The sequence below is a fragment of the Kryptolebias marmoratus genome, linkage group LG20 (assembly GCF_001649575.2).
Source record: "Kryptolebias marmoratus isolate JLee-2015 linkage group LG20, ASM164957v2, whole genome shotgun sequence".
NCBI classification, from domain to species: Eukaryota; Metazoa; Chordata; class Actinopteri; order Cyprinodontiformes; family Rivulidae; genus Kryptolebias; species Kryptolebias marmoratus.
Window position 1 is genome coordinate 16,396,434 of NC_051449.1, and position 11,893 is coordinate 16,408,326.

The following is an 11,893-nucleotide window of genomic DNA, read 5'->3' on the forward strand; positions in this document are numbered from 1 at the left end:
CATTTAGATTTAACATTTAACATTTAGATTTAACATATATTATTTAGATTTAACATTTAGGATTTAGATTTATATTTAGCATGTAGCTGTAACAATTACATTTAACTAGCTAAATGTTGTAAAAAGTGACATCAGAAAATCCACACTACATTTTTAAACAGTGTTTGAAGCTAAATGTGACAAAATTTAGGCATGAATTTTGAGCACAAGCTCGTTTACAAACGGCGCCCCATAGGCTCCTAAAACTTCTGGACCTGTACCGGCCAGCAGCAGTAAGGTCCCACAATCAGGACAGCTGGCCGGGAGCTCAGAGCGAGCGGAGGGGAGAGGAGGGGAGGGGAGATATCAAAAACCCAGATCACGAACATAAAAAATGCACGCTGTGCTCAACAAATGCCAGCAAGATGTCATCTTCTCATTAATTCTCCTTCTGCTCGAGAAAGTTCGATTTGCGCTCCACAAATGCAGATGCGCACGTGCACGACGGCATGTCGAAGCTCGCACACGTTTCCAACAAGCCGGGGTCAGAACCTTTCAAGTAGACCTACACTACCGTTAACCCGCTGGGCGCTTTTACGACGCTGCGCTCTCCTGTGTGTTACCTATTCGTGTTGTTTCAGTGGAGGGTCAGGAGCTTATAGACAGGAACTCTGGCAAGCTTCGCCGCAGGGGTTTCACTGCTTCACTGAAGTGTACACATACTGTGACGTCTGAGGTTCGCTTTCGATATCTAAACAGCAGAAGCCTTTTTCCTTTGTTCTTTTGATGATTTTTTTCACATTAGAAAAAGATCAATTTAAACCTCAAATAAATCAAGCAAGTTTTTTATGTATTTAAAGGAATTGTACATAGTATTTTTGAGCAGAAAAACAGTGCACAGTCCTGTTTGCTGTTCATCTTTTATTAGCGCTCATCTCCTCTCTGCAGGGTAGAAAGCTTAGGCTGCGATCGGCCACATTTTCCCTCTCATCCTCCTGCTTCGATATCACCGTGCTTACGACAGAGCAACATAAATTAACATTTACTCATGACACACCTGAAGGATTTCCTGCATATGGCTAAGCAATGAGACCACACACATCCACGTTCTACCACAGCTTTCAACTGTGTCTTCCAGAAGAAGCAAAAGTAAGCACGGTGTGCTTTTCCAAGCAGAGCCTCGTTCACGTTCGCAGAGCTGCAGAAGCTCACACCTGGAAGCTGAACGGGACAGTCACATCTGCTGGCCACAAGGAGGTATTGTCTTCATCTGTTGGGCATTGAAAGTGCTGAAAACAAGACTGAGCTGCAAAACAGGCAATCCTGTGGTGTGCTTCTCAGACAACTTCTATAAATAAATTTTGAAAAAAAAAAAACATCTTTGAGAAAAGTAAAGATGAATAACTTGGATCTTGGGCTCAGTTAGTTAATCATTTGGATGTTGATTTCTCCATAGTTTAAAGCTGTAAATCAAGCTTTGTTCTACTTAGAAATGCACCAATAACACTTTTCTTGGCCACTTTCGATTTCAGGTTTTCCTAAAGCTCTGATTTGATTTAACTGCTGGCCAATTCCAATTTATTTCCAAGTACTATTATTAATAGAATTTTTTCTCATTTCTGATTCAACTGAAAATAATATATTTTCAGTAAAAAGAAAAAAAAGTAATCATTTTCTCAGAACAGAAGCAGGTTACAAAGCTTTGTCTGTCACTGGAAACAAGATAATAACCTTCAGATTATTGGACAGAGGTATTCATACAAACAAAATCCAACCAAAATAGAAATACTGTTTAGCTCCTTTATAAGCCAAATTATAGCTCTCAGAGTCATTGTTTCTCGTAAGTAGCCTCTAACATTTCTAAAACATTTTCTAAAAGTGAAATTTACTATGAAGATGACACATAACAAAGGAAGCTTTGCAACTTGTTTGAGTTCAATTTTATGATAACGTGGAATCAAAAAGTAACCATTAATTTCAATTAAGTTCATTATGAAGCATTCAGTCATTTTAATTCTGCTCTGACTACGTTGTTAAAGTGGATCTTTTGAATTTCAACTTCACTTTCACAATCAAAACGTTTACTGCACATGCTAATTGTTGGTTGTTTATACAGGCACATATCTTCTGTGGGAAGAAAACTTTACCACAGTTCTTAAACTTTTGAGGTATAAACTGGGGAGGAAAATTGTTTTAGACTGTAAGCTAAAATGAGATCATTCCCTAAGACCTTTACAAACTACTCGTTCCAGCAAATCTGCCAGTCAATCGAAGATATATAGAGGTCAATTCAAACCAAGTTAGTTGTGGAAAAACAGCATTTTTTTTCCTGTTTTAAACACATTCATCAAACAGTGTGTTGAGCTGTCGATTTCTGTTCAGATTACTACAGACATCAAGAACTAAATGCGTCTTTCTTTCTTAATCTATCATTACAACGTCTTGTTTTTAAGTGGTGCACTGTAAGCTTGTGGTTACAATTTGGATTAAGGACTTGAATTAAGGTCTTTAAAGCAGTGGGCCGGCGACCTCATGCAAGAATTTACGCATGCTATTTGAAACTCTGCATGAGCCTGTCTGTCAGAGTGAATGGAAGGCAGCGGGCTGCTGCTCAAGTTGTTTAGTAAAAATAACTGTGTACCTTGGCCTCGTAATCTGCCGTGCCCCCTCCACTGAGCTGTCTCTATAACCAGGGGAGAGGGTTGGAGCACCAATTTGAACATGCAGTTCAAGTTAATTTGTTCTGATTAATGTGCCTGCCATTTGCAATTGAATTTCATTTTACTTGCTCATGACATAGACGGACTAATCGCTTTGCTAGCACACTAGTTATTCCCAGATTAGTGGTCATAACCTCACCTCTCAGGAGATTCAGGATCAAAGCAGGTCTTGAGGACATCTGTGACGTCTGGATCACAGCAGTCGCCATCATCGTAGTCGTAGTATATGCTGTTGCACTCCGTGTTACAGACCCCATCCTGTCTCTTCCAGTTGTAGCAGTGCCCCATCCTGAGGCAGTCCCCTCCATCGTGGCCTGTCCTGGGATGGTCGCACTCCGGGTCACACTGGCGGTTCCCAATCTTGCCGATTCGACAGTTGCTGAGGATAAATCTCTGTCTGAGGCTGGAGTTTTTCACATTATGGACGCTCAGATCCAGGGTGATGTTGTAGGGCCGGAAGGCATCGTTCAGAGCCTGATGCTGGATCTGGATCTGGGACAGCGTCACCGTTGGGTTTCCACTGTCATCATCTGAGAGGTTGACAATTCGGTAGCGAATGCGCTTGGGGGTACGCAGCTGCCAGTTGTTGTTGTAGCCAGAGATTATGTCAGTGTTGTCACACTGTGTCAGGCCACAGGGTGGGGGCAGGAACAAGGAGATGGGTTCTTGTTCAGGTACAGGAGTGGTGACAACAGTCGGATGAAGGCCGGATTTATAAGGTGTCCATAGACGTTCCACCTTAAAAACAGAGGCACTATATTGGTAAAGATTCAGACTTCTTTGGTCTAGTTACAAATAATTAGAGAGTCCAGTTAGAATGAAAATAAATTATATTAAATGCATCTTTAGTTTTACATGATTACGGAATAATCTCATTACACAACAGATATTAAATTGATAATAAATTAAGCCATTTACATTGGTGAAATCCCCCCACATTGCTAGAACTGGCTTAATCGAGTCCATTTGAAGTGGCCACTTTAGTAGGTCCTCATGGGTGTGGGCATAGTCCCATAAGACCACTCCTCCAATGTGGCCCCTGAAGCTGTGCCCCTCAACGGACTGTTTGCTGCCGAGAAATAAGGTTCTGCAGGTCTGCATGAAGGGACTGTAAAGATTCCCAGACTGGAGACTACTTTCTCCCACCTGAGACAAATAGACAGGAAACATAACATAACTAATAAAATATGACACCATATATTTTACTTTGTCTGTTCAAAGAGAAATTGTTGGCCCCTAGAATCTTAAAATCTGATACCTGCTGAAGGAAAGTGTAGGATGAGCTTTAGAGTAACTTGGTTTATTACAGGAAAATAAAAATAAAAAATAAAAATCAGTAGCATGATGAAGTCATGCAATCTCAAAAAACCAGCTAAAATTTCATCCACAGCACTTGTAAAACTTTTCATACATGTAAACCGAGAACCTAAGCTGGAAAGTTCAGTCAACCTTAATTCCATAATAACTGAGCCATTGTGTAAAATGTAAATAAAAACAGAATGCAATGATCCGGAAATCTCATAGACCCATATTTTATTCACAGTAGAACACAGTAAACATATCAAGAGTTGAAACTAAGAATTTGTACCGTATCTCAAAAATGTCGGGACAGGGCTCCATTTACCACTGTAAAGCATCCCATCCATCCATCTTCCAGAGCAGGGAAGTCCGGGTCTCTCTGTCCCCTGCAACTTCCTCCAGCTCATTCTGGGGGACCCCCAGTCGGTCCCATACCAACCGAGAGATGTAATCTCTCCAGCAGGTCCTGGGCCAGCCTTGGGGTCCCCTCCCAGTTGGCCACGCCCGGTAAAGCTCCAGCAGGAGGCGACCAGGCCGCATCTGAATTTAGCTGTTCAAAGTGCTGGATATTCTTTGCTGATTCTTTTTGCTGGATAGAAGTATATTATATTTTCCAGATGTGTAAGCTGCATTTGCCAGAGACACTAATGCATCTCCATACCATCAGAGAGGGAGGCTATTGAACTGAGCGCTGATCGGGGCTGGACGGTCCCTCTCCTCCTTAGTACAGGGAATATGGGATTCATGGTTTCCAAAAAAAAAAAAAAAGTAAATCTAATTTTGATTTATTTGACGACACAACAGTATTCAACTTTGCCTGAGTTTGTTTTAAATGAGTTTTGGTCCAAAGAAAACAACTTTATTTTTGGACGGTGTTCATGGCTTCTCCTTTTGATGATAGCACTTTAACCTGGGTTTGTGGGTGGCGAGGCTAACTGTGTTTACAGACAATGATTTGTGGACGTGTTCCTGAGCCCATGCAGTGATGTTCAGAACAGAACCAGACCTGTTTTTAAGGCAGCGCTCCCTGAGGGCCTGACGATCACGGGCAACCAATACAGGTTGTCAGCTTTGTTCGTTGTGCACAGATTTCTCCAGACTATTGAAATGTTTTGATGATATTATGAAATGTAGATGATAGGATATTCAAAGTCTTCCCATTTGTCTGTTGAGGAATATCATTCTAAAATTGTTTCACTGTTTTTACATGAAGTTTGTTGCAAACTGGTGAACCTCTGCCCATCTTTATTTCTGAAATGCTCCTTTTTTACCCAGTTCTCTTACTGACCTGTTGCCAGTTACCCCAATTCATTGCAAAATGCTCCTCCAGCTGTTTCTTATTCATACAGCAGACTTTTACAGCCTTTTGTTGCTCCTGTAAAATCCTTCTCGGATGACTTGCTGACATAAATTTCAAAATTACCTTAATTTTCCTTAAATAATTGTACAATTTCTTAGTTTAAGCATTTAATATGATTATTACTATGTTCTATTGTGAAAAAAATATGTGTTTAAGGGATTTGCAAATCATTGGATTCTGTTTTAATTTAGACAATGTCCCAACTTTTTTAGAATTGGGTTTGTATGATAAATAATAGTTTTTTTAAAAAAAAATCATATGACTTGCTGTGATCAAGAAGGTGAAAGTAAAAAAAAGAAGTTAAATGATTAAACTTAGTCAAAGTTTCACCATACAAAAAAAGGTCACACACCTTAGCTCCATCAACATACAGGGTCATGTTGTGGCCATTGTACGTGGCCGTTAGGTGAGTCCAGACATTGGCTCCGTACCGGTGGTGACTATAGACAGTGGTGGATTTCACAGCTCGATCCGTGCGAAGTGAGAAGTAGAACCGTGCATCTTTGGTGCCTGCTGGTTCCACGGTTTGAATGCCTACTGACCAGCCCTTCTCATTTAGTGAATGGGAACAGTTGTCGAACACACCTAGGACACACAGTAGAGGGGGGAGGTAAGTGAGAGTAAAAGAAAACATACAGAGAAAAAAAAAGTGATTATTTGAAAGCACAATGAAATTAACAAACAAAAGAAAACAAGCCTTTGGTTATACCCCTGCTTTTAAAGACTGAGAAAATGGAAGCTGTGCTGAGGCTGAGACAGAAACAGAGAGAACACACAAAGCCAGAGACGGCAAGAGAGGATGAAGAGAGGAAGAAGGGCACGAGCTTTTCACTAAGTCAAGGCAAAGCTCTGATGTTTCCATCTGCTGTTGCAACAGACACGGTCCCACATCTGCTCCCCAGATGTCAAACAACTGGGACAGCGAAGGGTCAGGGAACTCCTTCACCCTCCTCAGTGCATGCGTGTGCATACGCTTACACATCTATGAACGTGTGTGATTTTGTAAAGTGGGAAACTGTGGTGGAACAACCCCATAGACATGTGGCAGTTATATATTTAAAGTTCGAGTAACCGGCTTGGGAAGACCCAGTGAAATGTTGTACAGTGCACACCATGCTGTAGAAATATTATTTAATGGCACACAACAGGAAGAGGGTGTTGTTTTAGTGGTCCATGCAGCACCAGATGAGAGCATTTTATTTTGTAACGCAAAACAACAAAGTTTATGGCAAATGTGGTCTTAATCTTGTGAAACATTCGCACTACTAACACGAATATCGTACTGAATCAAATTAGATGCTGATGCTTTAAAGCTGTATTTATTTTGGACGCAGGCCACAAAGCACTGGCAGGCATGCCAGCAAACAATTGGCTTTTCACACATTTTGCAGCTTGACATAATGTTTATAGCAACTCCAATATTCACTCCTCTCCAACTCTGGAGGGAAGTCTTGGTACTTCAGCTGCTAAACGTTTTCTTATGTTCTCCTGCCTGATCCTAACTTACTCTGACTGCTTTTTTGTGTGTTGAGTCTTTCATGCAATTCATCAGCTCTTCGCTGGACAGAAGACCGTCATTATTTTTCCATTCAGTATAAAAGATTTATCAGCAAAAAAAGAGCTCTGCAGAGTACACCCTGTGCCGACAGACCATTTTACCCTGACTTGTATTTTTCTTTGTGCCAATAAACTTCGAAGGACACCCAATTGTAACACCCAAATACAATCAGTATGGATAAAAAATCTTGACAACATGCAGTCAAATAACAACAACTATGTACAGAATCAATTATAAGTCCAGTGCAAGGAATTTAGTGGCATCTAGTGGAACAAACTGTAAATTGCACCCAACTGAGAAAACACTAAATGCACTCTCTAGATCAGTGGTTCCCAAACTTTTCAGCTTCCGACCCATAAAATAACAGTGACAAAGGTGTGTGACCCTATCTGTTGGCTGTTTAAATATCCAAAAGTGCTAATGATCCTACTAAATAAGGGCATAATGACAACACAAACAGTCTTAGCATCCATTTTGCTATTTTTTAAATCATTAAATGACTTGTATTTCAATTCTCTGTAACAGTTATGGTGTAAATATATCATAAAACTGGGTTTTTAATTGTAACTTGATATTTGGAGAGTATCTAAGGAACCCTACTTGGCGTTGGGTGACCCACATTGGGGTCCCGACCCCAACTTTGGGAATCATTGCTCTAGATGACCAGGGCTATAGTCTGGATATTTGGATATAAACTGCTGGATGTTGATTATTTTCACATGATTCGATACCACACAGAGGCAAAATACAGCCTGAGGACCAGAAACAGCTGTCGGACAAAGTCAGGCTGACCCTTGATCTATCAACAGCAACAACAAAGAAACAAAATAATTTGAATTTTGTTGAACAATCTTGAGTCCAGAAGTGGAAATCAGCTCCATATAGCCTTTCCCCAGCTCACAGCAGAGAGTGCTGTCAATGTTTTACTGAGAAAATGGTCAAAACTACTCTTTGCAAGGTTTGCAACAGACTAAGAATGGATGCTTAAAATCAGAAACGCTAAATGACTACCAAGCATGCAAGAGCTACGCTACAAGATTGCCATTATTGGGTAAAAATTATTATTTATTTTATTTTATTTATTTTATTTTTTACAAACCAGTCAATCTATAAAAACAAAACAAGTGCCAGTGAAACAGAACAAGCCTTTCACTGACTGTGCACTTATGCAGATGATGCTATGATATGCATGACAGATGAAGGTCTACACAGTTTTCATTTCACTGTCTGATCCCTTTAGCTAAGTCAAAATGGCCCTCCGGGGGGAAAAAAATGTGTTGCCCCCTCCTGTTCTGCACCAACAATATTATAAATATGTTGTTAAAAGTGTTTCTTCAATGGCACTCATTGAAACTTTGCCAAAAAAGATGAAGGTCACCGTGCATCGTTCATTCCGATATCAGTTCTAGGCTCTATAGTTTACATAGTTCTGCAGGATGCACAGTAACAGCAAAGACCAATCTGACCTGGTGTCAGTGTCTTGTCTACAAGCCACATTGTTTTTCACTATATTTGTCAAATTCCTCCAGGACACTACAAAGGGAAAAGCCCATGCCACAAAATGCCGCCATCACATAAGGAAGCAATGAGGGGAAAATAGTTGAGTAACGCAGCAGGATCTTTGATCACAGCAAATGTGAGCGGACGTAACAGCCTGTGGTCTCCTTCACTATCTGGACAGCTGTGGTGCTGCGCCCCCGGCGTTTTTATCCTCGTCAATTTGCTTGATGTATGTGTTTGTCTGTCAGGAGTGCCGCTTTTCGAATGCAACGCTCTTGCATGTCAGGGAAACAGAGGTGCTTGCCATCATGTGAGGAAGGGCACGCGAAAAAAAATAAAAAACATTGCTTCCACGAGATCGGCGTGTCTGTGGCTGCTGTTCAGACTCAATAAAATTCCTTGGGCGAATATGGAGGGGAGCTGAGGGAAACACACACTGGGAATTTTTGCGGTTAGGTAACCATGTGCTTATGGATGTGAAGTCTGTGTCTGAAAGGGAAAGGCTTTTCAGTTTGACATGAAAACAATATTGTGCATGATTCTAGCTTAGCGTAGACACCTCCAAGTCTACAGTCTCTTGTTTTATGCACACACGTTGCTTGGAAGGCTACAGCAAAGTGGCATGATGCCTTTTTACAGTTCATTTACCATTATCTTTAATAATAAGCACCTCCATTTCAACAACCATAAGATTGCCTGTAGTTGGGGTGATTATTCATTGTCATTACCATGACTCAATGTATTTTCTCACATCATGTTAATAAATGCAGTGACTTCAACTGTCCACACTAATCATAGCTGCATAAACACTGCCATTATGAATTAAAGTTGTTATAATTTTACTGTTGCCATCAGGAGCGAAAGCATGGCCTTAAATATACCGGGGTCAAGGGGTCAAGGGGTTAAGTTGGGTTAGGTGGGGTGTATTTTTGTTGTTCTTTCTCTCTCTCTCTTTCTCTTTCTCTCTCTCTCTTTGTCACTCAGAGAACAAACAGCTGCTGCAGTTTGTGCAGCCACAGTTTCGATGCTTGTGTCCCTTCAGATTCCAGAAACGCACGAGTTGTCGTTTCTGCAGAGCAAATCCTTTAAATGAGTCCGCTTGTTCTGCCTCACGCTGGGCATTTCCGCAGAGACGACACTAATCTATCTGCGAGAATGAAACACGAGCCAGTGCATCAGGAATCCTCGATGTACTGATTGAACTCTCTTAAAAGCGCATGTGTCCTGCCTTTTGGTGAAACCTGATCAACCCCAGCTGGGAATCCCTTCCATCAGTACAGAACTGAACAACTCAGATGAGGCAAAACCCTGTTCATTTATTGCCTAAAAATAATGGTCAACTAAGTCATAAGTTATTTAACAATTCCAGCAATGTTTTTTGTGTGTGTAACAAAGTTTGTCAACATCATTGCTGTCATGGTTGTTTACAAACATGAAGTTATTCCTCTTTACATCCAGGAAGAAATGGTTAGGAGCAGTGAGAGGGCGTGAGATTAGAATTAGAGCTCCAACAAGCCAATGACATGTGGGAATTGATTTAGACTTCTAGTTGGCACCCACCTGCTATGACCGCCGGGTTGGTCTGCCCACCTTCTGGCTTCACCCACAGCTCCAGGCTGAAGCCGGCCCGGGGCAGCTCCACTCCCTCGGCCAGCTTCACCTGCAGATGCTGCCGCTGCCCGCTGAAGTACAGGGCGCTCATCCAGGAGGGGGGCACCCTCGGCACGGGGCCGCCCCAGCTGTTCGCCGACGAGCTCCCCGGGGCGTCCGCTTCCTCCACCTCCCCGGAGTAGTCCTCCGGGGCGTCCTCCAGAGTCCCCGCCGGCGACTGGCCGTCTCCGTCTCCGTCGCCCTGCTGCAGCGCGTGAAGGAGCCGGAGCCGCCGAGAATAATGCGCCGAGGTGGCGGGGGAAACTTTCCCCGACCTGGAGTTTCCCTCTGCCCCCTTCGCTTCGAGGCTGCGGGGGAGCCTGGCGCGAGAGGGGCGTGGGGAGCGCGCGTGCCGCCGGGCAACGCGTCTCCCCTCGGTCTCTTCGGGAGCGGACCTCCCCGGCTGTTCGGTGGTGACACCATTCGACTCCTTCCCGTCGCTTCGGGCACCCTTCTCGTAGAAACGCTCGAGCAACGCAACAAGTCCACCCCCGGCTCGCGCGTCCACGTCCCCGGTACCGCCCCGGCTACCCGCGGCTCTCCCCGCGGAAGGAACCCGCCGGAGCCCGGAGTCGAACCCGCACCCACCTGCGCAGACCTCCGGAGGGGCGCTCGGCGCTCTCCGGCTTGCGGTCGTCCTCGAACGGGCCGCTGGAGGGCGGTGTTGGGCCGGGGAGAGGGCGCGGGGCTGCCGCGGGGACGGCCCGGACAGCGCGCACGGTTCACCTGCCAGCCTGGACAGGTCGCGGTCCGCCCGCCGGGCCAGGGAGCGCTTGTACCGGCTGAGGGCGTCGGATCGGACCGGGCTGAGCAGCCATGTGTTTGTGATGAGGACGAGAAAAATAGCCAGTAGTCTGATGAACAACATTTCCTTACTTTAGGAAATACAGCGCGGGAATAGTCTGAATAATAATAATAATAATAATAATAATAATAATAATAATAATAATAATAATAATAATAATAATAAAACCCAAATAATAATTAAACCGCTTTCCAACTTATTGAAGTGGTCTCACACCAGATTGGGGTTAGGTCTGTTAGATCAATTGTACGCATTTCCTCAGCATTAAAAGTGATTTTTAATCCACTTTTATGTACTTTAAATCAATCTGCTGTTTGTAACTAAACAACTTCGATTAAACAATAAAGCACCAACACCTCCCAAAGAGATAAATTATAGTGAAAGGATCTTCAGTGCTAAGTATTTTTAGATATGAACACTCTTCAGAAGTATTTTTTAAATTTAGAATTAAAAGAAATCGGTTTAAAGCTGTTCAAAATTGATTTAAAAATAATAATAAAACACCCCTCTTGTGATGGTTTGCAGAATCAAGCCTAAATCGTTCCTTGGCGCGGTCGCTTTCCTGCACTTTGCGCAAACACTTTGCCTCCCTCCTAATCGTGTGTAGCCCACTGGCTGCAGAACATTTAAATCTTTTCACGCATTTGTTAAAAACATAAAAATAAAAAAAGGATCTTCTGTGAGCCTTTCAGTCAACCCAACAAGTTCAGACACGTGGGGCGTCACCAGATTGAGTGTCCAAATCACCAAGCATCTATTTTTTAACTTAAGACGAAGAAGCCGATTTTTCTCCTAGTATTTAATGACACGGGCAGACCTCCTGCACTGAAGCTGCCTTCGCACCAGAGAGCTCCTGCTCGATTCTACCTCACCATCGTAGCATCGTTTTGTGTGTCCAGCTTCCAAAAAAAGGCGTCAAGGTGAGTCAGATTAACAAAAAGTCCAAAAGCAGAAAAAAAAATGCTGCTCGGTGCAAAGTGTCAGCTTTAAAGATAGCCTCCCTACTTTTTTTTTTTTTTTTT

The 11,893-nt window shown here is 42.8% G+C and overlaps 1 protein-coding gene across 1 annotated transcript in view; it reads right to left on the reverse strand.

Annotated features, from left to right (window-relative positions):
• pappa2 (pappalysin 2) overlaps positions 1–11,879 on the reverse strand; it is a 57,241-nt gene extending 45,362 nt beyond the window's left edge. The window contains exons 1-4 of the mRNA XM_017420921.2: positions 9,977–11,879; positions 5,711–5,943; positions 3,618–3,845; positions 2,839–3,437 (exon numbers count right to left, since the gene is read on the reverse strand). Coding sequence (XP_017276410.1) covers positions 2,839–3,437; positions 3,618–3,845; positions 5,711–5,943; positions 9,977–10,934 — 2,018 coding nt within the window. The 5' untranslated portion in view covers positions 10,935–11,879. The remainder of the gene's footprint in view (positions 1–2,838; positions 3,438–3,617; positions 3,846–5,710; positions 5,944–9,976) is intronic.
• Between the last annotated feature and the right edge of the window lie 14 nt (positions 11,880–11,893).